This window comes from Ursus americanus, chromosome 10 (assembly GCF_024610735.1).
Source record: "Ursus americanus isolate L20-20 chromosome 10, mUrsAme1.1.p, whole genome shotgun sequence".
NCBI lineage: Eukaryota > Metazoa > Chordata > Mammalia > Carnivora > Ursidae > Ursus > Ursus americanus.
In genome coordinates, this window is record NC_142136.1 from 76,798,677 (window position 1) to 76,825,148 (window position 26,472).

Below are 26,472 nucleotides of genomic sequence, written 5' to 3' on the forward strand. Positions count from 1 at the left end.
TACGGCCATACCACCCTGAATGCACCCAATCTCGTCTGAATACAGGTATCCATTTTATTTTTCTAAGATTATAAAGTCCTTTGGAACTAGCTAGAATTTTATCCCTTGAGTAAACCTAGCACCTTTCACATAGAAGCTACATAATTTCTTCTTGTTTAACACAATAAGTAGGTTGTGGTGAAAATATTCAATATGGGGTCAAGAGACTCAAGCTCTGCCCCAGTTACGGATACCTGTGAAATCTCTAGGCTTCAGTTTTCTCATATATAAAATGAGGATCTCTAAAGTTACTTCACAATATCACTGAAGGGCCAGCATGGTAAAATGATCACCTGATGTGTGATACCTGAAATCACTAAATTGAAGACAAAGTTTCCTTATTTACTAAGTCACAGAATAAAGACTTATGAAGCACCTACAGTAGGCAAAGAACACTGAATAAGACAAAATAACACTGCCTTTTGAAAAAGCTTATAGTCTAGTCATTAGCTTAGTGAAAGAACTCAAACTACGATTTTTCTTTACGTGATGAAGGTAACCTTAAAATTAAAATACAGATTGTGAAATGTGTAGTCAAGAATTAATTTTACCAAAGAAAGGTGTGGCTTTGCTCTTGGCTACTGGGAATAATCTCTAGGACTTTGGAATGTCCTCCCTGATATGCATATCTTTGTTTGCCAGGGGCTTTGGCCACCGGACAATTGAACAAAGTGATTTATGATGGGAGCTTTGGGACACATAATATCAGTTCAACTTCCAAAGGTATTAGTCTAAACCCCCAGGAGGGGCTGGAGACTAAACATCAGCCATGCAAACAGTATGTGATAGAGCCCCAGTAAAAACTCTGGATACCAAAGTTCTAACTGGTCTTCCCTAGTTGGCAATACTATGTAAGTAATGTCATCACACACAGTGGCCAGGAGAAGTTAATGTCACGCATGATGCCACAGGAAAAGAATGACCAGATGTTCCACATTTAGGCCCCCCAGACTCTGTCTTATGTGTCTCTTCCCTTTGCAGATTTTAACCATATCCTTCCCCTGTAATAAGCCATGAGTGTAATATCTTTCAGTGAGTTCTGTGAGCCCTTTCAAAGAACTACTGAACCAGAAGGTGATCTTGGGAATCCCCTAAACTTATAATTGGTGTCAAAAGTAAGAACAGTTTTGTGGAGGACTATGTATAGCTGACTAAACTCATTGTAGGGAACCACACTAAATTCATTTACATAAATGTGTTGGGAAAGCTATTTACAAGATTCTTTCCATTGTAAGTGGTTTAATACTAATAACTTATTTTTGCTAAATAATACATAATGGCAGGGAGGAAAGAGAGAAAGTAACAAAGTGAGAGAAGATGAAAGCAAAAGGACACTTCATCTAAAGCAGAGGAGTTGCTATATTTCAGTTTCTCAACTTTGGCACCATTGACCTTTTACCACATAACTCTTGGGGGGGGGGCCTCTGCATTGTATGATGTTTAGCAGCATCTCTGCCTGCTACCCACTAGATGCCAGTGGCACTCACCCATGTTGTGACAACCAAAAATATCGCAAGGCCAAATGTACCTTGGGACAGTTGTGGAGGAGAACTGAGAATCACTGCTATATAGTAATGAACAAGTGGGGAAAAACAGTTCAAAAAAAGGAATATCAGACATAGAACATTATGGATAGAACTTTCTATTCTTTGCTATTTTACTTAGTGCCAACCTTGTTTATTTTCAACTACAAAAAAAGTTTGACAAATTTTATGCACTGCACAAGGCAGATGCCTATGTTTTGCATGACACATAAAAATTTTAATACTAATATTGAAAAAAATCACTCTAGCAATTTACACATTGGTAGAATGCATAATTAATAGATTAACAGAAACTAGAAAGCTAGAAAGTCAAATAATTTTAAAGCAATGAGAATTTTAGGTAAATATACCCCAATGCTTTACATGATAATATTTATATTCTCAAGAGTATAACGAAACTTTTGGTTCTAAAATACTTTCAAACTCACTTACTGGACACACTAAAAGCTACAAAACATTGTAGAAAGAAATTAAAGACACAAATAAATAAAAAGTTATCCCATGTTGAAGGACTGGAAAACTTAGTATTGTTAAGATGTTGATACTACTCAAAGCAATCTACAGACTCAGAGCAATCTCTACCAAAATCCCAATTTCATTTTTTGAAGAAATAGAAAAATTCATCTTAAAATTCATTTGATTACAAAGCCACTATATGTAAACAGTGTGGTACTCGCATAAACAAAGACAAACAGACAAATGGAATAGAATAAAAAGTGCAGAGAAAACTTTCCTGTATATGGTCAAATGGTCTTCAACAAAGGTGTGAAAAGCACATAATGAGGAGAGGTCAGTCTCTCCAACAAATGGTGCTAGGAAAGCTGGATATCTACTTGCAAAAGAATGAAATTAGAGCCTAACCATACACCGACACACAAAATGTTAACTCAGTGGACTGAAGGCATAAGCATAAAACCTAAAACTCCTGGAGGAAAACATAGTGGAAAAGTTTTGTGACATTGGATGCAGCAATGATTTCTTGGATTTTATATCAAAAGCACAGGCAACAAAGTGAAAACAGAAAAGTGGGGCTACATCAAACTTAAAACTTTGTGCATTAAAGGACACAATCGACAGAATGAAAAGTCAACCTATGAAATGGGAGAAAATATATGCAAATCATATATCTGATAAAGGGTTTATCCAGAATATATAAACACCTACAACTCAACAACAAAAAGTATCAGATAACCTAGTGAAAAAAATGGGCAAAGGAAATGGCCAACAAGCATACAAAAAGATATCCAACATTACTAATCATCAGAGAAATGCAAATCAAAATTACAGGAACAATCACTGCATACCCATTAATTGCTACTATCAAAAAAATAGAAAGTAAATGTCAGTGAGGTTATAGAGAAAATGGAACCCTATTACAGTTAGTGGGATTGTGAAATGGTGCAACTATTATGGAAAACAATATGGAGGTTCCTCAAAAAATTCAAAATAGAATATTCTGATGTAAGATGTAGCAATCTTACTTCTGGGCATACATCCAAAGAACTGAAAACAGGGTTGCAGAGAGACATCTGCACACCTCTGTTCATAGCAGCACTATTCATAATAGTCAAGAGGTAGGAGTACCCCAAGTATCCATGGAATACAACGTGATATATACAAACAATGAATTATTAGTCTTAAAAATGAAGGAAATCCTGTTACATCCTACAACACAGATGAACCTTGAAGACATTATGCTAAGTGAACTAAGCCAGTCACAAAAAGACAAGGACTGCATAATTGCACTTATATGAGGTACCTAAAGTAGTCAAATTCATAGAGGCAGAAGGTAGAAAGACGGTTGCTAGGAGCTGGAGGGAGAATGCATAGTTTTGTTTAATGGGTATAGAGTTTCAGTTTGGGAAGATGAAAAAGTTCTGGAGATCTGTTTCACAAGAATGAGAATATATTTAATGTACTGAACCATGCATTTAAAACTGGTTACAATGAGGGGTGACTGGAGAAAATGGTAGTGGAGCAGGAGGACCTAGGCTCACCTCATTCCACAAATACAACTAGATAACTATCAAATCATTCTAAATACTCCAGAAATAGGACTGAAGGCTGGCAGAACAAACTCCACAACTAAAGGTAGAGAAGAGGCCACATTGAAGAAGGTAGGAAGTACGCAGACAAGGTTTAGGACAGAAACATGGCTGCTGTGGTGGTGGGGAAGGGTGAGAGACAGACTAACAAGAGAGAGCACAAGGAAAACCAATTCTCATAGAAATTGGCTTAGAAAGCAAAAAGGGCCAAATTTCATGGATTCTGGCAAGCAGGGGGGCTTAAGGCCTAGAGTTTTAAAGGTTAGTAGGTGTTGCTAGGATACAGCCTGGAGGGCATTGCACTGCTCCTGGAGAGAAGGCAGAAAAACAACCTGTGGACACAAGGCATGGAAACAGTGATCTGAAGAGTGCCTGGGGCACACAGTGGGGAGGTTATTTGCTCAAGTCAGAGGGTGTCCCAGAGAGACAGTGCTCATGAATAGGCTCTGCCCAGAACAAATAAATTGGCTATTGCCATTCCCACCATTGCCCTTCATCATAAGCATAGGGCCACCTGTAGGAACCAGCCCAGTGCAGACATTTGTAACCTAACTTGTTTACACCAAGCCCCAGCCCCCATACTCCAATGAAAAGGCACTTTGCAGTCAGGATTGTGTAAGTCCCAGTACTACAAACCCCTCCCTCCAGAAGACCAGCCCAAACCCCTACCAACACCATGCCTTCCAAACAGGGAATTTTGCAGACTCTCAGTTCTGGTGGCAGTGGCAACAAGTCTCATTTTACAAGCAGGCCACAGCTCACCTAGTTGAAACTTGCCACATTCAGGCTAGGGACCAGAAACTGCCCACAGCAGACAAAGAGAGCCTCTGCAGATGACTGGCCTGAAGGATAAAGCAGCCAGGACACAACAGCAAGTGCACATAGTACACAGTGGAGACGCTCCTGGAAGCACCAGGCCCTGGGGAACAGGGGACGCTACACAGCAGGGCGCTCCAGGACCTCTTCTTTATAAGGCCATTACCCTCAAGAACAGGAGACATAGCTGACTTTCCTAACACACAGAAACAAGCAGAGAGGCTTAGACAGAATGAGGAGACAGAAGAATTTGCCCCAGATGAAAGAACAGGACAAGGCCATGGCAGGAGATCTAAGCGAAACAGATGAGTAACAGGCCTGATAGAGAATTTAAAGTAGTGATCATAATGATATTCACCCGACTGGAGGAAAGAGTGAAAGACATGAATGAGACCCTGAATACACAGGTAAGGTATAACAAAGCAGAGGTAAAAGTATAATAAATGAAATGAGAAACATGCATGGTGGAAGGGACGACAGGCTGGAAGAAGGAGAGGAACAAATTAATGACCTAGAAAACAGAGTAGTGGAGAGTAACCAAGCTGAACAAAAGAGGAAACAAGAATTATGCAAAAGGAGACTAGACTTAGGGAACTCAGTGACTCCACCAAATGTAGTAACATCCGTATTATAGAAGTCCCAGAAGAAAAGAGAGAGAAAAGGGGGCAGAACATTTATTTGAAGAAATAATAGCTGAAAGCTTCCCTAATCTGGAGAAGAAGACAGATATCCAGATCCAGGAGGCACACAGAACCCCCATCAAAATTGACAAAAGCAGATCCATACCAAGATATACTGTAATTAAGATGGCAAAATATAGTGATAAAGAAGAAAATATTAAAAGCAGCAAGACAAAAGGAGATAGCAATTTATGAGGGAAAATCCATTAGGCTAGCCAGAGATTTTTCAGCAGACACTTTCCAAGCCAGAAGGGAGTGACATGATACATTCAAAGTGCTGAGTGGGAAAAATTTTCAGACAAGATACTCTATCGAGCCAGGCTATCATTCAGAATAGGAGGAGAGATAAAGAGTTTCCCAGACAAACAAAAACTAAGGAGTCCATGACCACTAAACCAGCCCTGCAAGAAATGTTAAAGGGGATTCTTTGAGTGGAAAGGAAAGACCGAAAGTAACAAGTAAGAAAGTAGGAAACAAAAGCAGTGAAAATGATTATTTTATATAAAAAAAAAATCAGTCAAGGAACTCACAAAATAAAAGGATGTAAAATATGACATCATATACCTAAAACATGGGGAGGACAGGAGTGAAGAATGGGTTCAAACTCAAACAACCATCAACTTAATATAGATGGCTATATGCAGAAGATGCTATGGACAAACCTAATGGTAACCACAAATCAAAAACTAATAAATATGGAAAGAACAAAGAGAAAGAAATACAAATATATCACTAAAGAAAATCGGCAAGCCATGAAACAGAGAAAGACAGAAAAAGGATCAGAGAAGAATCTTCAGAAACAACCATAAACAGTAATAAAATAGCAATAAATACATATCAGTAATTACTTTTAATGTAAATGCACTAAACAATCAAAAGACATAGGGTAACAAAATGGATTAAAAAACAAGGCCTGTCTGTATGCTGCCTACAAGAGACTTTATTTTAGACCTAAAGCCACCTGCAGATTGAAAGTGAGGGGACGGAGAAACTTTTTTCATTCAGAGGGATGTCAAAAGAAAGCCAGAGTAGCAATACTTATATCAGACAAACTAGATTTTAAAACAAAGACTGTAACAAGAGACAGAGAAGGGACAGTATGTAATAATAAAGGGGACAATCCAACAAGAAGATGTAACAGTTATAAGTATTTCTACACCCAACGTGGGAGAACCCAAATACATAATAACAAACGTAAAGGAACTAACCTGTAATAATACAATAACAGTAGGTGACTGTAACACCCTACTTACATCAATGGATAGGTCATCTAAACATAAAATCAACAAGGAAACAATGGTATTGCATGACACATTTGAACAGATGATTTAACAGGTATATTTAGGACATTCGATCCTAAAAGAGCAGAATACACATTCTTTTCAAGTGCACACAGAACATTCTTCAAAACAGATCACATATTAGGCCACAAAACAGGCGTCAATCAATTCAAGAAGACTGAAGTCATACCATGTGCCTTTTCGGACTGCAATGCTATAAAACTAGAAGTCAACAAGAAAAACTCTGGAAAGACCATGAATACATGGAGGTTAAATAACATGCTACTAAACAGTGAATGGGTCAAAGGACATAAAAGAAGAAATTTAAAAAGTACATACAAACAAATGGAAATGGAAATGAAAATACAAGGGTCCAAAACCTTTGGGATACAGCAAAAGCAGTTCTAAAACAGAAGTATATAGCAATAAAGGCCTACCTCAAGAAGCAAGAAAAAAATCTCAAATAAACAACCTATTATTACACTGAAAGGAGCAAGAAAAAGAAAAATAAACAAAGAATAAACCAGCAGAAGGAAGGAAGTAATAAAGATCAGAGCATAAATAAATGATATAGAAACTAAAAAAACAATACAACAGATCAATGAAGCCAATGCTGGTTCTTTGAAAAAATTAATAAAATTGATAAACCTCTAGCCAAGCTTATCAAGAAAAAAAGAGAAAGGACTCAAATCAATAAAGTCACAAATGAGAGAGGAGAAATAACAATCAACAGAAATATAGTTATAAGAGAATGTTATGAAAAACTATATACCAACAAATTGGACAACCTAGAAGAAATGGATAAATTCCTAAAAACATGTAAGTTACCAAAACTGAAACAGGAAGAAATAGAAAATTTGAAAAGACCAATAGCCAGCCAAGAGATTGAATCAGTAATCAAAAAACTCCCTATGAATAAAACTCCAGGACCAGATGGCTTCACAGGCAAATTCTACCAAACACGTAAAGCTCAAACTATTCCTAAAAATGGAAAATGAAGGAAAACTTCCAAATTCATTCTACAGGTCAGCATTATCTTGATACCAAAACCAGATAAAGGCAACACTAACAAAGAGAACTACAAGCCAGTATATCTGAGGAACATAGATGCAAAAGTTCTCAACAAAATACTAGCAGACTGAATCCAATAATACATTAAAAATACCATTCACCACAATCAAGTGGGATTTATTCCTGGGTTGCCAGGGTGGTTCAATATTTCAAATCAATCGACATGATACACTACAATAAGACAAAGGATAAAAATCATGTGACCATTCCAATAGATGAAGAAAAAGCATTTGACAAAGTGTAACATCCGTTCCTGATAAAAACCCTCAACAGAGTATGCTTAGATGAAACATACCTCAACATAGTAAAGGCTGTATATGGCAAACCCACAGCTAACATCATCCTGAAATGGTAAAAACTGAGAGCTTTTCATCTACAGTCAGAAATAAGACAGGGATTTCCACTCTCACACTTTTATTAAACACTTCTGGAAGTCTTAGTCACAGGAATGAAACAACAAAAAGAAATAAAAGTCATCCAAATTGGCTAGGAAGAAGTGAAACTTTCACTATTCACAGATGACACAATATTCTATATAGAAAACCCAAAAGACTCCATAAAAAAACTGGTAAAACTGATAAATGAATTCAGTAAAGTCACAGGACACAAAATCAACATATAGAAATCTGTAACATTTCTATAATGAAGCAGCATAAAGAGAAAATTAAGGAATTAATCCCATTTACAATCCCACCAAAAATAATAAGATACCTAGTAATAAACCTAACCAAAGTGGTGAAAAACCTGTACTCTGAAAACTATCAAACACTGATGAAAGAAACTGAAGAGGATACAAAGAAATGGAAAGATATTCATGCTCATGGACTGGAAGAACAAATATCGTTAAAATGTTGATACTACCCAAAGCAATCTACACATTTAATGCAATCCCCATTAAAACCAACAGCATTTTTCACAGAACAAGAACAATCCCAAAATTTGTATGGAAGCACAAAAGACCCTGAACAGCCAAAGCAATCTTGAAAAAGAAAAGCAGAGGTGGAGGCATCACAATTCCAGACTTCAGATTATGTTACAGAGCTCTAGTAAGCAAAACAATATGGTCCTGGCACAAAAATAGACATGTACATCAATGGAACAGAATAGAAAACCCAGAAGTGAGCTTACAACTATATGGTCAATTAATCTTCAACAAAGCAGGAAAAGAATATCTAATGGGAAAAAGACTGCCTCTTCAATAAATGGTGCTGGGAAAACTGGACAGACACATGCAAAAGGATAAAAGTGGACCATTCTCTTTCACCATACATGAAATAAACTCAAAATGGATTAAAAACCTAAATGTGACATCTGAAACCACAGAAGTCCTTGAAGAAAGCACAAGCAGTAATTTCTCTGGCATTGGCCATAATAACTTTTTTCTAGATTGGTCCCCTGAGGCAAGGGAAATTAAAGCAAAAATAAACTACTGGGACTACATCAAAATAAAAAGCTTCTACACAGCAAAGGAAACAATCTAAAAAATTAAAAGGCAGCCTATGGAAGGGGAGAAGATATCTGCAAATGACCTATCCAATAAAGGTTTACTATCCAAAATATATAAAGAACTTATAAAACTCAACACCCAAAAAACAAATAATCCAGTTTAAAAAATGGACAGAAGACATGAACAGACATTTCTCCAGAGAAGACCTCCAGATGGCCAACAGACACATGAAAAGATGCTCATCATCACTTACCATCAGGGAAAGGCAAATCAAAACTACAATGAGCTACCACCTCACACCTGTCAGAGTGGCTAAAATCAACAACACAAGAAATAACAGGTGTTGGCGAGGATGTGGAGAAAAAGAAACACTCCTGCACTGTTAGTGGGAATGCAAACTGGTACAACTGTGGAAAACAGTATGAAGTTAATAACAGAACTACCCTATGATCCAGCAATTACACTACTGAGTATTTACCCAAAAAATACAAAAACACTAATTCAAAGGGATTCATGTTTACAATAGCATCATTTACAATAGCCAAATTATGGAAGCAGCCCAAGTGTCCATCGATTGATATCCATGAATGGATAAAGAAGAGGTGATACATACATACATACATACACACACACACACAATGGAAAATTATTCATCCATAAAAAGGAATGAAATCTTGCCATTTGCAAGGAAATGGATGGAGCTAGGGAGTATAATGCTAAGCAAAGTAAGAAAGGGAAAGATAAATGTCATTTGATTTCACTCATATGTGGAATTTATGAAACAAAACAAACAAGCAAAAGGAAAAAAAAAGAAAGACAAATCAAGAAACAGACTCTTAGCTATAGAGAACAAACTGATGGTTACCAGAGGGGAGGTGGGTGGAGGGACAGGTGAAATAGGTGATGGGGATTAATGGGGGCACTTGCTGTGATGAGCACCGGGTGATAAATGGAATTGTTGATTCACTACATGCTACACCTGAAACTAATATAACACTGTACTAACAACTGGAATTAAAAAATAAAATAAAAAATGATTAAGATGGCAAATTTTATGTTATGTGTTTTTTTACCACAACAACAAAAAAATTCACTTACTGGAGGTCTTCTGCCATGACTAGTTCTCACTGCTTGCTGAAAAGCTGTGTCATTCTCTAATTCCTAAAATGAAAAGGCAAATTTAACATTCAACATGAAGTGAGAATTAAAAAAAACAAGTTTAATGTCTTCTGTTTGGTATTCATGATCCTCTATAATTCATCTTACCCCATCTGTTGATATCCAGGTAGTGGCTCAAGGATTCCTGCCCTCAAAGTTCCCCCCTCACACTACCAAATATCAAGGTTCCTTCCTTGTCTAAGAAGAAGAGTACTGGTAATGTCAATCAACTGTAAGGGTATTTTATTAGCCACTGTTTAAATGCGTGGTATCATTCTGCCTGGTTAAAAGATCAAGTACACAGGATATGGCCTTTCTTCTGTTTCCTTCTTCCAAATAGCTAGAGCAGTAAGAGCAGAGAACCACATCTCCTTCTCTTCCTCTTTCTCTTTGTCCTCTCTCCCTCCCTTCCCTCCACATATGCTGGGACCATGGTTACTAGCCCCATCTTGAAAAAGCCTTAGGACATTTCATTTCACTGCAAAAGTAAAGTCTGGAATTCAGACTGGAGGTGAGCAAACAGAAGGCTCCACAGTGTTCAACCTGCTGTCCCATTTGGAACCAAAGCCTCAGTTGAAATAAAATGTTATTATGCATTGCTGATTCCTGCATGTCCTCAAATTCTTCATCAGGAAAGGTGAGGAAAGCAGTATTAGTCAAGAGCAAGACAGAAATGTTCCTGGGTTTCCAGAACAAATGCCATTTTTAGACTCACTCAAAAGCACCCAGGCTTGCCAACCACCAACCTTCTAACCAGCCTTTATTTCTTACTCCTTCACCAACACAAACTCTGGCTCTAACCCTTCATACAGATGTTATGGGCAACTGTCAGACTCTCCTCTGATTTATTTCAGTATACTTCCCACAAAAATGTACTTGCTGAATGTTAAAAATTTTTAAAAAGTCACTATTTTTAAAAAGTCACTATCAATTAACTTTTAAAACCATTGCAATTAAAGTAAAATGTTTATATAACCAGGATGTTAATAAAATGCACTTTAAATGTAATTTTATTATGTCCAAGCATTCTTTACTTTTTACCTTAAATAATCTTTAGAACATTATCTTCCATATCAACTACAGAAAATTAATAAGTAGACAATTCTCTGTGAGTTATGGAAACTAGGCAACTTTCATATGAAGTATAAAGCCAAAGGCAACCTTCAGCATAATTAATTATACTACTTTGGCAGATCCCTTAGGAAAAGGAAGTTTTCTAATATTCCTAAATGATAAATAAAATTTTATTAATCAACCCAGTGAATTATTTATTTTTTTTCTTAAAGATTTCATTTATTTGACAGAGAGAGACACAGAGAGAGAGGAACACAAGCAGGGGGAGTCAGAGTGGGAGAAGCAGGCTTCCTGCTGAGCAGGGAGCCCAATGCGGGGCTCAATCCCAGGACCCTGGGATCATGACCTGAGCCAAGGTAGTTGCTTAACGACTGAGCCACCCAGGTGCCCCTCAACTCAGTGAATTCTAACTAAATGACAAACTAAAAAATGCCAACAAACTCTGCAATTATAAATACCAAACTAACACAACTTTTGTAATTTTTCTTTGTTCGTGATTTTATTACCAACTTGCATAACCTATGAACATCTTTGAAACTTCCAATTAATTCATTTACATATGAAGCTTATTATTCCAATTAATTAAGATATAAGAAAACTGTGGGCAAACCAAACATCATTTTTATTTTACTACTGAATTTATTTTTGTGTCTGGCATTCTCAATATTCTCTTTGAATTAAACAATGAAGCCACACTATGATGATCTGAGAAGTTAGGAAGTTTCTTCTGGTGCTTTATTTATTTATTTATTAAGATTTTATTTATTTATTTGACAGAGATAGAGACAGCCAGAGAGAGAGGGAACACAAGCAGGGGGAGTGGGAGAGGAAGAAGCAGGCTCCAGCGGAGCAGGGAGCCCAATGCAGGGCTTGATCACACCCTGAGCCGAAGGCAGACGCTTAAGGACTGAGATACCCAGGTGCCCCTCTCTGGTGCTTTAAAAGTGATCATATTCATGAACTATTAATGCCACTTCTGGGACTCTAGCCAAGGAAATGTTTGCTCAAACTACAGAAAATCATTTCTGCATAAAATTGTTCACTGTATAGTTGTTATTTACAATAGCAGAAAACTGGAAATAAATATCCTATGATATGAAAATAGTTCCAATCATCTATACATATTCAATAAAATGCATGTAAAATTATACATCTGACCTTGAACAACACAGGTTTGAACTGTGTGGGTCTACTTATACGTGGATTTTTTCCCAATAAATACATTGGGAAATTTTTTGGAGACTTGTGACAATTTGAAATAACTTGTAAACCATCCAACCTAAAAATACTGAAAGTTTTAAGAAAAAGATATTATTGTATGTATACAGTATATGACATATATATACCATACAAAATGTGTTAATTGATGATGTTATCAGTAAGCCTTCTGGTCAACAGTGAGCTATTATTAGTTATGTTTTGGGGGAGTCAAAAGTTATATGTGGATTTTTGACTGCATGGGGGGAAGGAGGTGAGTCAGTGTCCCTAAACTCTGTGTTGTTCAAGGGTCACTGTATTTAAATTCTTAGTATCATGAGTCATTGCTTATGATGTAGTTGAATGTAAAAAAGCAAACAGAAAAGTAAATGCTGGTTCAATTTCAAACATGCCAAAAGAAAACTGTATATGTATGCATGAAGGAAAGAAAAAGCAACAAAATGTTATAGTAGTTATTTTGAAGTGATGGGATTATGGGTAATTTTGTTTCCAACGATGAGCATGTACATTCTTTATACATATAAATTTTAAAATTGGGGAAAAGGGGGAGAGTTCATTAGTTTTCAAAATCTATGCAAAATGAGGAAAACACCTTTGTTTTAATATGAATCTATATAATCATATCTATGTGTATACACAGTGTACACAAGGAGGGAAACACTTGCGTATATTAAAAGACGGGTATACAGCAAATGTCAAGTGATATACTTAATATCTTCGGGTGACAGGATTTACATTGTTTTATTTTTCTCCAAAGTCCTGTATTTTTCGAATTTTCCACAAATGATCATATCTCAGATTTTTATTTCATATAGAGTAAGTGAATGGATTTCTATTTTTCTTCCTTGTTTTCTTTCCAGGTCTCACATTCACAGACTACCATTTTTCTCCAGAGGAAAAAACAATTGAAAAATTACTAAGAGCTATATGAAAAAACTCCAGAACAAGATTTCTTAAATTCATATAAAGTCCTATAAATGCTAGTATTTGACTATTATATACTAGCAAAAAAATTAACAACCATATCCGTCACCCTTACTTTTTTCATGCACTAATTCAAGGTAACTTTATAAAAAAGTTTTGTTTTGTTTTACAGTTTGTAAATTCTAACTCTCACAATATAAGATTTAAAATATTCAAATATTTTTTTAAAAATTCAAATATTTGGGGGCACCTGGGTGGCTCAGTCGTTAAGCGTCTGCCTTTGGCTCAGGGCGTGATCCCAGGGTCCTGGGATCGAGCCCCCCTTCAGGCTCCTCCACTGGGAGCCTGCTTCTTCCTCTCCCACTCCCCCTGCCTGTGTTCCCTCTCGCTGGCTGTCTCTCTCTCTGTCAAATAAATAAATAAATCTTAAAAAAAAAATTCAAATATTTGTCTTAATAACAGTTTCATCTTTTAGTTTAAGTAGATATAGATTTGTTGACATAAATGGATGATAAATGATACCATTTTATCCAAAAATATATAGAGATACACATAAATTTACATAGGGAAATGTTTAGTGAGATAAGCATTATATGTTAGTTAACATTTATTTCTAGATGATGACTTTCTGTGATTTTAATTTTTCTTTACACTTGTTTCTATTTCCTAAGTTTTCTATAAAAATACTCATACAATTTAATTAAAAGAAAAAAATCACTATACATTTCAAATTTATAGCATTTAAAAAAATGGTTTTAGATAGGTCAAGTGATTTAAATCTTTTTACTTACACATTCAGATAGCTAGTGCTGGAAAACACAAGTATATAATTGATCCCAATTTGTTTATATAACCTTTCTCATGATTTTCTCTTTTGCTAAAATTAGTATTATTAGAAGTTAGTACAGACTTCAGTAATAGCACTTTTCTAGGCTTTTAACCAGTTTATTTAATCTAAAGCATAATAAAGCATAACATTCAAATCCAAAGTTTTCATGAACCAGCTGGTTAGCAAAGACCAACATAAAAAACTAGATTTTTCTTTTTTACCTCAGTATCATAGGTTGGATTGTAGTCATTATAACCAGAATAAAGATCATCTTCATCTGTCTCTGGGGCCAGGTGTACATTTTGCATCATTTGTACCTATGAAAAATTGGCAGTATAAACATGTTCTCGGTATATGAAAGAATTCTTAATTGAAATAAAATATAACTACTTAACAACCTTTCTGGTCCAATTTACTGCTATATATTTTTATGACTTAAAATTTTTTTCATATCAAATTCTCAAAACTAGGTGTCAAAACACTGATTTATTATTCTCATCTCAAATTTATTCCACACCTATTACATTAAAAGGACAGTGACAGGCACTCGGGAGTACAGTTGGTTGCTCTTAACTTTTCAAAGAGCTCAGTATCAAGTGCAGAAGGAAGTATGTCGAGTACAATGCGATGCAGAAACCACCACAGTGGTTAAATTCAAAAACCAACAACACAAAAGGTCAGCAAGAATATGGAGTAATCTAGTCATGCACTATTTTGGGGGTGTAATATGGTACAATTTTGGAAACAAAGTCTGGCAGTTTTATAAAATGAATATTTATTTCTTATGACCCAGCAATTCCACTCCAACTTTTACCTGAGAGTAATAAAAACATTGATCCACAAAAGTATATAAGAATGTTCACAGGAGCTTTATTCTTTATAGTCAAAAACTAGAAACAGACCAGGTGCCTATCAACAGAATGGACAAGCAAATATGGCATATTTATGCAATCAAGTATTATTCAGCAATAAAAAATAATGCACTGATGACACATATTATATGGAAATCTTCCATAAAATATGGAAGAATTATGTTGAGTGAAATAAGCTTCACAAAACTGTACCTTATGTGTTGTTTTATTGATTTAAAATTCTAGGGCAGGCAAAACTATTGTGGAAAACAATCAGAACAGTGTTTGCTTTTTAGGCCTTGGGACTAGAGACTGAATGGAAAAGTGCATGATTATAGAATTTTCTACGGTGATAAATATTCTATATCCTGAGAGGGGTTTGGGTTATACAGGTATACACACTTGCAAAAACTCAACAAATGCATACTTGAAAATTTTCTTTCCATCGTACATTTTTTTCTTGAAAAAAAAATATCAATAAATAAATATCAAACTAAATTAATATGCATACCTAAGTATTTAAGGGAAAGCCTAATATCTGTAATTTAGTTTGATGTGCATAAAAATAACATGGATAAGTGAATAGGTTTGTGATAAGACAAGTATAGAAAAATGTTAATGATAGAATCTATGTAGCAAGTATGATGTTCACTATAAAATTCTTTAAGCTTTCCTGTACATTTGAAAATTTCCATAATAAAATGTTGAGGAAAAAATGCAAGACAGAATAAAACAGATGTCAAAGCAAAGTAAAATAGAAGTGTGGGGAAAATATAATTACTGTATACATACACTGTAAGTAAATGCAGTAATTACTAGAGAATTCAGGAAGAATTCTCAGACAAGTAATCATTCAAACTGAGAAATATTTTAGGCAATTTCAAGGAGGGGGCAGGCTAGCTACCCAAGAAATGTAGTACTGAACTACTTTATCTTAAAATACATATTTTCTTTAAATCTTGTACAATTTCAAGTGTCCCATAAAATTCCAACAAAAATTTCAGCTTAATCTTATTGCTCAGTATAATGCCAAACCTATATGGCTACTTGTAACCTTTAAAAATGTTTTATGTGAAATACAAAATTAATTAATATTAATTATTAATTTTTATATAATTGACATACCATAAAATTTACCTTTTTAAGGTGTACAATTCAGTGGTTTTTAGTATATTCGCGAGGTGGTGCAACCACCACTATCCAGAACACTTTAATCACCCCATAAAGAAATCTGGGACCCTTTTAGCAGTTACTCTCCATTCCTCCCTCCACCCAGCCTATGGCTCTGATCTACTTTGTCTCTATGGATTTGCCAATTCTGGACATTCCATATGGAATCATCAAATATGTAGCCTTTTATGTCTGGCTTCTTCCACGTAGCATAATGTTTTCAAGGTTCATCTATATTGTAGCATGCATGAGTACGTCATTCCTTTTTATGGTTGAGTAATATTTTATCTATTTATTAGTTAACGGACATTTGGATTATTTCACTTTATAGTTATTATGAATAATACTACTATGAACATTTGTGTACATTTAGTGTGAACATAAATTTTCAATTCTATTGTGTGTATACCTAGGAATGGCATTGTTGGGTCATATGGCAACTCTACGCTTAATTTTTGGAGAAGCTGCTAGACTCCAAAGTGGATGCACATTTTACATTCCACCAGCAATGTATGAAGGTTCCAATTTCTCCATGTCCTAGCCAACACTTGTTATTGCCCGTCTTTTTGATTATGGCCATTCTAATGGGTATATAATGGTATTTTTGTGGTTTTGATTTGTATTTCCTTAATGACTAATGACGTTGAGCATCTTTCCGTACACTTATTGACCACTGTAGATCTCTTTGGTGAAATGTCTGCTCAGATGCCGTGCCCATTTTTAAAAATTGGGTTATTTGTCTTACCTGAGTTATAAAAATCTTTTATATAGTCTGGATACTAGACCTTATCACATTGATTTGCAAATATTTTTATCCCATTCTATGTGCTGTCCTTTCATTTTCTTGATAGTAACCTTTGAGGTGTTCTTTGAATTTTGATCATGTACAATTTCTCCACTTTTTCCTTGGTTGCTTGTGCTTTTAGTGTCACATCTAAAAAAAAAAAAAAACCCACTGCCTAATCCCAGATCAAAAAGATTTACACCTGTTTTCTTTTAAGAGCTTTATGGTTTTAGCTCCTACACTTAGATCTTTTGAATTAATATTTCATTACTTTTTAGAGATGAAAACTCACTACTATGAGACACAATGTCAATCAGATAGAAATCTTCACTCCAAATACCACCAAAAGTATTAAAAATCACCAGTATACAAATTCCCAGTTATAAACTAAGTCATGGGGATGTAAATTACAGCATAGAGACCATAGTCATGATATTGTAATAACTTTGGTGACAGATGGTAACTAGATTTATTGTGAACATTCTGTAATGTATATAAATTTCAAATCACTAGGTTGCACATCTGAAACTAACATGATATGCATGTCACCTACACTTCAAGAAATAAAAATTAAAAAAAAAAGTTATTGGTATAAGATATAGAAAATATTTTAACTTCCAAGCTTTAGTTCAGAGAATGCTAAACCAGTGGTTCTCAAACTTTAGTATGCTTGAGAAGCCTAAGGGCTTGTTAAAATTCAGATTGTTACTCCCCCACCAGCAGAGTTTGCGATTCACTAAGTCCCGGGTGGGAGTCATCACCACCCCCTCTATTCCTTACATTGTGCATTCCTAACAAGTTCCCAAGTGGTGTTAATGATGCTGGCCTGAGAACCACACTTTGAGAACTTGCTGATTATGAGCCCTATTTCGGTCAGTTCAACTTACATGCATGTCATGAAAAAAAGCAACTTTTAGAACTAGATATCCGTCTTGCAGGGTTGCAACCACAATGGAATTAGTTTACATCTGAGACTTTTGCTGAACAGACATCTAATGAGCAAATTAATCTTAAAGATGTAGAAAGTGAGGCCAGGAAAGGTGAAGTGAAGTATGGGTGGCAGAGCAAATACTACAACTTCGGTTTTCTGGATTCCCCTAGGTTTCAAAAGCAGTTCATACACATAACAACCCACTCGTGTTGAAACAATTTGGGGATAACACTACTTCAATATAAATTAAATGCCAGTAACATCTTTTTTAAAAATGTGAGTTATTTTATTTTTTATGATACTCTGCCACTATGTTGGATAGTCTACATCCAAGATGCCTACTGTAGTTCCGCAAAAAGTCACGAGCAGAAAACCCACTTGGTAAAAGGAACCGTGGGATTTTAGCCCTAGAAAGAATCTTGGGAAAACAATACTTCAAGTCTTTGGAATTTTGTTTCATCTTTGTGAGGCTGAGTACACGTTTATGTCTTCTCTTGTGTTCCCTTGTATTTCATGACTTAAACGTTTTATTAGAAAATTTCAAAAGCTTTACGTAACACACAAAAATAAAGATGAATGTTCAGTGTGTATGCTATGATATTCAAGAGCTGGTGTAAAGGTCTCATCTGGGTTCGAATTGCCCGGCTGCAGTGATTTGGAACAGCCATCCCGTGAGGAGCAGCACTGCCCGCCCCACCTAAAGGAGTTAACACAAACTAGCCAGCTACAGGGATCAACGCCGGCGAACCAACGCCCGCGTTTCAGTGTGGACAGACGTGGGGCCTGCAGGCCGCGTCCAGCCGCAGACGGGCGGAAGGAAGTGCCGGTGGGCAGGCAGAGCCCCTCCGCAAACCAAACCCCCGCCCCGCGGCGCGGCGCCTCTGGGACCTGCGCGGGGGCGTGCCGCCAAGGGCCCTGCCTGGGGACGACCACCCGCCGCGGGCCCGCCACCTCGCCGCCCGCGCCGGCCCGAGGCGCTCCTTGCCCCAGGCCCTTCTCCTACCTCGCGGCGAGGGGGAGCAGGGCGACCGCGAGTCTAGAGGGGTACGACACGGCTTTCTCCAGAAATCTACCAAGAGCCCGCGTAGGCCAGAGCGCGGCGCCCAAGTCGTTGCCACGCGAGGAATCCAAGGAAGCGGCTCCCACAATCCTCCGCGCCAGAGCGGAGTTGGCGGGAGAGATGGGGGGGCTGGAGAGGAGTGTGGCCGGGCGGGGGCGTGGCCGGGCGTGGTCGGGCGTGGCCGGACCAGAGCTGAACGCGAGTGGAGGCGGGCGCAGCCTGTGTGTGTCCGGGGCAGGTAGGGGTACCAAGTGCGCGGTCTCTATTTGGAGTGCGAAGGAAAGTAACTTGACAGTTTATAAATCCTGATGAGCTCAGCCAGAAAGATTGCCCGGGGATGATACTAGGTTACTATGAAATATCTCTGGTAGCCATCACACTGATGTGAGCTTGAGAGCCCGAGTTTCCTGTCATCACTGACTCCCTTCGGTCAGATCACCCTATAAAGTTACTCAGATGAGATGTCTGTTTCGGAGGCACCGGCTCCTTCTTCCCTCCTTCCTCATGTCCAGGTGTTCCCACAGCACTATGCGTACACCTTATCCAAGCTTTTAATGTATACTTGTCTTGTCTGGTGAGTGCCTTAAAGTCAGGAACTGAAACTTTGTGTCCCAAGCACCTAGAACCAGGTTCATACCAAAAATAAATGCACAATATGAATGAGAAATTCATAATTGTTTAATATCATTAGAGTTTATTTTAAATTTTGAAGATTAATGAGAGTCATGCAGGGGAAGTCTAGACCAGTATTTAATGAGTTTCAAACATTAAGTACATGTTGGGAGGCAATTTTTAAAATACATTATATGTATGTCAATATAGTATTTTAATTATTATTCACAAGGCTATCTTGAGGGAAAAAATGATATATGGTAAGAGGGGACAATTTTTTATGAACTCTCTGGACTACTGTGGTGGTTAATTTAATGAGCCAACTGGACTAATCCCTAGTACTTAGGTTTTTTGTCAAACACTAGTACAGATGTTGCTGTGAGGATTTTTAAAGACACGATTAAGAATTCAAGCAGCAGACTTCGAGTATAGCAGGTTACCCTCCATAATGTAGGTGGGCCTCATCCAATCAGTTAAAAGACTTATGAGAAAAGACTGATGTCCCTGGAGGAGGAGAGAATCCTGCCTCATTGCAGTCAGACCCCAGCTGCCACATCAACTCTTCCCTGGGTCTCCAGCCTGCTGACCTGCCCTGCAGATTTTGGACTTGGCAGTCCCACAATTGCGGAGCCAATTCCTTAAAATAAATCTTAATATATGCATTCTTTTGGTTCTCTTTCTGTGGAGAACTCTGACCAATAGGACTATTTCTTCAAGGATGTTTGTGTAGGGAACAGCTTTGTCTCCCTCCAGTGCAAAAGGCAGGTTTGTTGCTACCCAGTATATTAAAGATAATGTCTCCCCCTTTGGCAAAACCTGGGCACTGTGGCCTGCAGCCCCTTATAAAAGATTCAAGCTTCCTGTGTTCAGGGTTCCTCAGCTGCGACACAAACCACTGCATGTGCAGCACCCACCAGGCCTACCATCTTGGGCCTTGGGGAGGCAAGGAGAACTGAAAGGAACAGGAAACTCAGGCTGCTCGCTGTGCTGCGAAGAATAAAGTCCTTTGGCTCTGATCCAGGTACTTTCTGCCAGCATTTATGAAACTGTGTTAGACTGTTAGCTTGGAAAGAGGGTCAACTCTTATACAATTTTTGATGGTATCTAGCTACAATGCCAGCTGAAAGCATACATTTATTACATATCTGTTGAATTACTTAGGGAACACTGTACAGCTCTTCTCTCAAGTTGTTGCACTTCAATATATTAGACAATTTTTGTTATCTTGTTAGGTCTCCAGGCCTAAATTTCTATAAATTTCTAGCTCTATAATTCCATAGAATTATCTACAGCTCTAAAATTCTAGCTCTCTCAAAAAAATTTTTATTGGAAACAAATTCAAGTTCCTTTATACTTGATTGCTCTTTAAGCATGATACAGTTACCTACCCAGAGAGTGGTCAATCATCTCCTTCATTTTAAATACTGTAATATAGCTACCACTTATTGAACATACACTCATATTGCTGGACAAAATGTTGGGGTCACATAGCTTTGTATTTCTCCAATAAAAGCTCCACAGAGAACAGAAATTTTTATCTTTTTTTGTTGTAGACTATCCCCTAGTACCTAGTGTCTGAAATTAGTTGGCTCTCAATAATTATTTATTGAAGAACTTGCCAGGGCTTATAAATAATTACATACAGAGGCAGGGGTGAATGAGAAGCAAGCAACAAGCATGAATCTTACATTTAGCATAAGCAATGGGGGAAAAGCTCTAGTGCCACTAATTAACACGGAGAACACTATGGGAGAAGCAGATTTGAGAGAAAATAAGTTTAATTTTGAACATGAATATATTGAATTTCAGATGTCTGTAAAATGTGCAAATAGAGATGTTTGAGTAGGCAACTGTATGTAAAGATGTTAAGCTCAGAGAAGAGATTCCATCTGGAATTATACATTTGGAATTCACAGGCTCCCCAAAATTGATGGAGTTGAAACCTGGGAGTGCATGAGATTGTTACTGGGGAGGAAGGTGTGGGGGGGATGAGAAAAGAGAGCCTAGAACTTAGCCTCAGAAAGTCATGATCTAAAGATTTTGATCAACAATAGCCAAACCATGGAAAGTGCACAAATGTCCATTGACCGATGAATGGATCGAGTAGAGTTTTTGATGGTCTGTTTTTTTAAGATAGAAAATACTACAGCATGCCTGAATGCTAATGGAAATAATCCAGTAGAAAGAAGTTGAGGATGCAGGAGAGATAGCTGAAATTGAGGGGACTGAGGGAGGTTCCAAGGTTTGCAAAAAGTAGAGAATGTATAGAATAGCAGAGAAGTGAACACACTAACTAGAGAAATATAGTAACAGTGCTTAGTTAAGTTTGTGGGCTCAGCTGACACTGATGATCGTGAATGTGTACTGATGTTCATCTCCCCTGTTGTCTGGTACTCTTGTGGCCCCTCCACGGATCTTCACTAAATACAGCCATAAAAAAGACAATGGTGGGATTCATCCAGGGTTGGAATTTGTTAGGCAGTTGCAAAGAAAGGGCAGAGGGAAAAAAAGTTTTAAGGGTAGACATGAAATTTAATATAAATAACAGGGGAACTGAACTAAAGGGAGCTAATGAATAGGAAGAAAGTAGAGAGTCAGGTTAGAACAAACTGAGGGCTTCAGAGGGGAGGGGGGTGGGGCAATGGGATAGGCCGGTGATGGGTGTTAAGGAGGGCACATATTGCATGGTGCACTGGGTGTTATACGCAAGTAATGAATCATGGAACTTAACATCAAAAACTAGGGATATACTGTATGGTGACTAACATAACATAATAAAAAATTATTATTAAAAAACAAAAGAAGTGCTGATGAGGTCAGAGGAACAATTGCAGTCGGGTTACTTCAACAGACTGGAGAGTAGGCTTTCCGAATGAGTGATGATGGAAGTAGTGCAGTTTGAGATGGCAACAAGGTCTAGCATTTGATGATAGGTGTGATCTGGAGGAAGCCATTGGGATTAGGAGTCCAGAGTTGAAGCCACTGGAATAAGGTATACTGAGTCAGGTGGCAAATAAAAGGGAGAGCAAGGAGAAAGTTGGAAGAGGGTTGAAAAAAGGTACACCAGATGGCTTGAGATTCAGAGCCACAGAAGTGTTGCAAGACAGAGGGGGAACTGATGGTCTGGAAGCCATGCAGGGAAGTCAAGGAGAAGCTACTAACCCTACTTTCTGACTCTGAGATCCCTGAGCAGTGAGAGGTAACCTGAGAGGGCTTTATGGAAAGCATTGTCCTTGGAGGACAGCCAGTTTTCCCCATTAAAGAGCAGAGAGGTGGGAGAATACCCTGGGGTAAGGGTTTGAAGATGTGGGGAGACCATCCAAAAATTCCAGTGGACTTGGGGAAGGGTTGGGCCTGGGTATGGCTCCTGACAGGAATGACTTGCTCTTTGGGTAGTGACCAAGGACAACAGGGATACAAGAGGGAATGGATTTAGACTGGACACTCTCTGGGAGGGCTTGGGCACATAGTCCTAACAGAATTCTGCTGGGAACTGACAGAGAGGTGCAATGTTCCCTTTCTTCATGGCCAGCTGTTGATGGTGGTTGCAGGTCAGCAGCAGTGGCTGACACCCAGGAACAAGTGGGCACCAGCCTTGTGGACATTTATTCAGTGGAAGGTGGTCGAGGACGGGTATGTCCGGTTTGGTTTTCGGCATTGGCTTGACGCTCTCACTGTCACGGGGTCAGTACTCCTAAAGGTCTCTGTTGTCTGTCATCCATCAGTAATTCTATCTAGCCTGCTACATTTCTTTCCAGTCATTCCTCTTCTCTCCATCTCCTTACTACCTAGAGGGTCTGGGCAACCATCTTCTCCTGTCTGTCTGGTTACTGTAACTTCCTAATTTTTTTCACTGCTTCATGTTTACTCTTCTATATGGCCCTTGTTCAATTTGTTGTCACACTATAGCCAAAGTGATCATCCTTAAGTGAAAATCTGTCACAGTATTCCCTGCTTAGAACCTTTTGGTGCCCTCTCTCCCAACTCTATCTTGACCTCTGAACATGAGTTTAAACTCATGACATGACTTATAAGGCCCTTCACAGTCTCAGTACTCAGGATTCTTTGCCGCAGTCAAGAAAAACCAATTCATGCCAACTTTAGCAGAAAAGGAATTTTTTTAGAAAGATATCAGGTAACTTACAGAATTGTCAGAGAGGCTAAGAATAAGGCTTAGAAAAACAAAAGAAACTCAGGGAGGTAATGCACAGACAAAATCAAATCAGAGGAACAAGCTGCAAAAATTATGGAGAGCAACCCTTGAAGTTTTCTCAGGACTGAGGGAATTCCCAGGATGTGGGACTTTCAATTATAAAATCAGGAAAATCCTAGGCAACCCATGACAAGTCGGTTACCTTACTTAGTCTGCTGTTGTAGGCATCTATCATCTTTCTTTTTTTTTAAGATTTTATTTATTTATTTGAGAGGGAGAATGAGCAAGAGAGTGCACTCAGAGCGGAGAGGCAGAGGGAGAACCAGACTCCCCCGCTGAGCAGGAAGCCTGATGAGGGGCTGGATCCCAGGACCCTGGGATCATGACGTGAGCCAAAGCAGATGGTTAACCAGCTGAGCCACCCATGTGCCCTGGCATCTGTCATCTTGATACCTTAATACTTGTCCTCTACTTGATTCCTGCCATTTGTCATTTGACACTTGATGTCACATAGCTGTATTCTGTTGTTTCTGGCACGTTCTGCCTTACCACTGGACACTAGGGTCTAGGCACCGTGAAACATTTCTAACCATCCTGTCCTTCATTTTCCTCCATGCAGAATCAAAGTCCCAGATGGGAACATGAACTGACTAGCTTTAAGCCTGCGTACCAGGTTCCGGGAGCTCAAAGACAGGGTATCTGCTCCCTTTGAGCTTCCTCCTGCTGATTTTGGGATTCTCCTAAATTGGAAAGGGTATTCAGGTGTTAGACAGACAAAAGTGACTAAAGTCCATGACACTTCCGCTTTTTTTGTCTTCCTCACTTCCACATTATGCCCCAGGCTGTACTTAATGTCTTTAAGCCACTGGAAGGTATGATCTCTCTCACCTCTAGGCCTTCACCAAAGCTGTTTTTTGCTTTTGTTTTTGTTTTTTTCTTTTAAAAAAATGATTTTATTTATTTGAGAGAGAAAGAGAGAGAGAGCAGGAGCAGGGAGGAGGGGCAGAGGAAGAGGGAGAAGCAGGCTCCTCACTGTGGGGCTGGATTCCAGGACCCTGGGATCGTGACCTGAGCCGAAGGCAGTGCTTAACCAACTGAGCCACTCAGGTGCCTTCCCCCCCCCCCCCCCCCGAAAATAGCCTTTCTACAGTCCTCTTAACCTAGCCACCCCTTTCTCCAGGATGCCTTCCCTAATCCTTGGTGTATTAGTTTGCTAGGGCTGCCGAAACAATATACCCCAGCCTGGGTGGTTTAAACAACAGAAATGTATTTTCTCAGAGTTCTGAATGTTGGAAGTCCATGATCAAGGTGTCAGCAGGGTTGGTTTCTGCTGGCTCTCTCGCCTTCGTTTGCAGACAGCTGCTCCCTCGCTGCTGCTTCCCTTGGTTGTCCCTCTGTGCATGGCACCCCTGGTGTATCTCTGTGTGTCTTAATCCCTTCTTGTAAGGATTAGACTAAGAACCACCCTAAAGGGCTCATTTTAACCTAATTACCTCTTTTTATTTATTTTTTTAATATGGATCGCTTCATGAATTTGTGTGTCAACCTTGTGTAGGTGTCATGTTAATCTTCCTCTTATCATTCCGATTTTAGTATATGCACTGCTGAAGTGAGCACTAACCTAATTACCTGCTTAACTAAATAGTCATGTTCTGAGATACTAGGGGTCAGGGCTTCGACATATGGATTTGGGGGGACACAGTTCTGTCCCTAATAGCTGGTTTATGTTAGGCCCTGTGTATGCCTCTAATATGTTGATCTTCCACTATAAGCGCACATAGCACAGTTTTATTGTTTACTGCTTATTTGTAAAAGTTTATCCAAGTCAACCACAAACAATGCTCATCACCGGATTCCCACCCCAGGACAACAAAACTTGGTTTATCTGATAAGTGATTTGGGCACTGTGAAAACGTTTCACCTATTCTTCCCAGAGAAATACCATGAAATGCAGTCATTGCTTGTGAAATATTTTAAATTACCATGATTCTTTTCTACCCTAAAAGTTAAAAGCAAATTAGCCTAAAAATGCAGAGTGAAAATTTTTTTCCCTCATTTTTCAAATAACGGACCAGTTCTTTCCTACAGCTGATGACCTGACCAGTAAAACATATAATCCCTTTTGTACTTATTAGGAAGATAGTCACCACTCAGTACTTTGAAAATATGATCACTGAAGTTCCAGACCCTCTTTTTGTTTTACTGTTTGTGTGACACAGCAGCTAACGTATACTGCTACCCTGATGTGTTAAAAAGTGCAAGAAATAATGAGTTGGCCTAATTTTACATATTCTACATCAAATGTACTGTACTCTCTCCCTTTAGAGCCACTCAAATGAGATTCATCTTTGTTAATATGAAAAACACTTTTTATCCAACTAGCACCAATCAAGTCTGCACAAATAATCCTCATGGACTTTGGGAAGGATCTTTAGATCCTAAACTCTTGTAGATAGACCCTGTACTTACAGTTTAAATAAATATCACTCTTCCTGCTGGGATTTGTAAGATTTCTTACTTGTGAGTTACAAATTAACTTTAGCCTGCTGATAATTTCAATCTGTTCTAAAATAAATGGACATTGGACTGTAAATTGCCATAATGAAAGAGTCCCATTCCATTCCAAACACAAAAACTAGGGTCACTAACAAGTTGAAATTAATATGTAATGTACAAGGAGGCAGGAGGTTTTTCAAGTTGTACCCACACTATCACATGCCTCAAAGGTAGCATCTGAAATAAACAAAGCACAGTTTAACCTAAGATTCTAATTTATAACTAGGGAG

The 26,472-nt window shown here is 38.1% G+C and overlaps 1 protein-coding gene and 1 non-coding gene across 4 annotated transcripts in view; both read right to left on the bottom strand.

Annotated features, from left to right (window-relative positions):
- The window catches only part of IFT88 (intraflagellar transport 88), a 145,464-nt gene extending 126,424 nt beyond the window's left edge, over positions 1-19,040 (bottom strand). For all 3 annotated transcript variants that reach the window (XM_045797132.2, XM_045797130.2, XM_045797129.2), the window contains exons 1-3: positions 18,865-19,040; positions 14,347-14,442; positions 10,021-10,083 (exon numbers count right to left, since the gene is read on the bottom strand). In XM_045797132.2, coding sequence (XP_045653088.2) covers positions 10,021-10,083; positions 14,347-14,436 — 153 coding nt within the window. In that variant the 5' untranslated portion in view covers positions 14,437-14,442; positions 18,865-19,040. The remainder of the gene's footprint in view (positions 1-10,020; positions 10,084-14,346; positions 14,443-18,864) is intronic.
- Positions 19,041-25,196: 6,156 nt separating this feature from the next.
- LOC123792021 (U6 spliceosomal RNA) lies at positions 25,197-25,303 on the bottom strand. The gene has a single exon (XR_006779609.1). It is a non-coding gene; the product is annotated as a U6 spliceosomal RNA (small nuclear RNA).
- Positions 25,304-26,472: the final 1,169 nt, after the last annotated feature.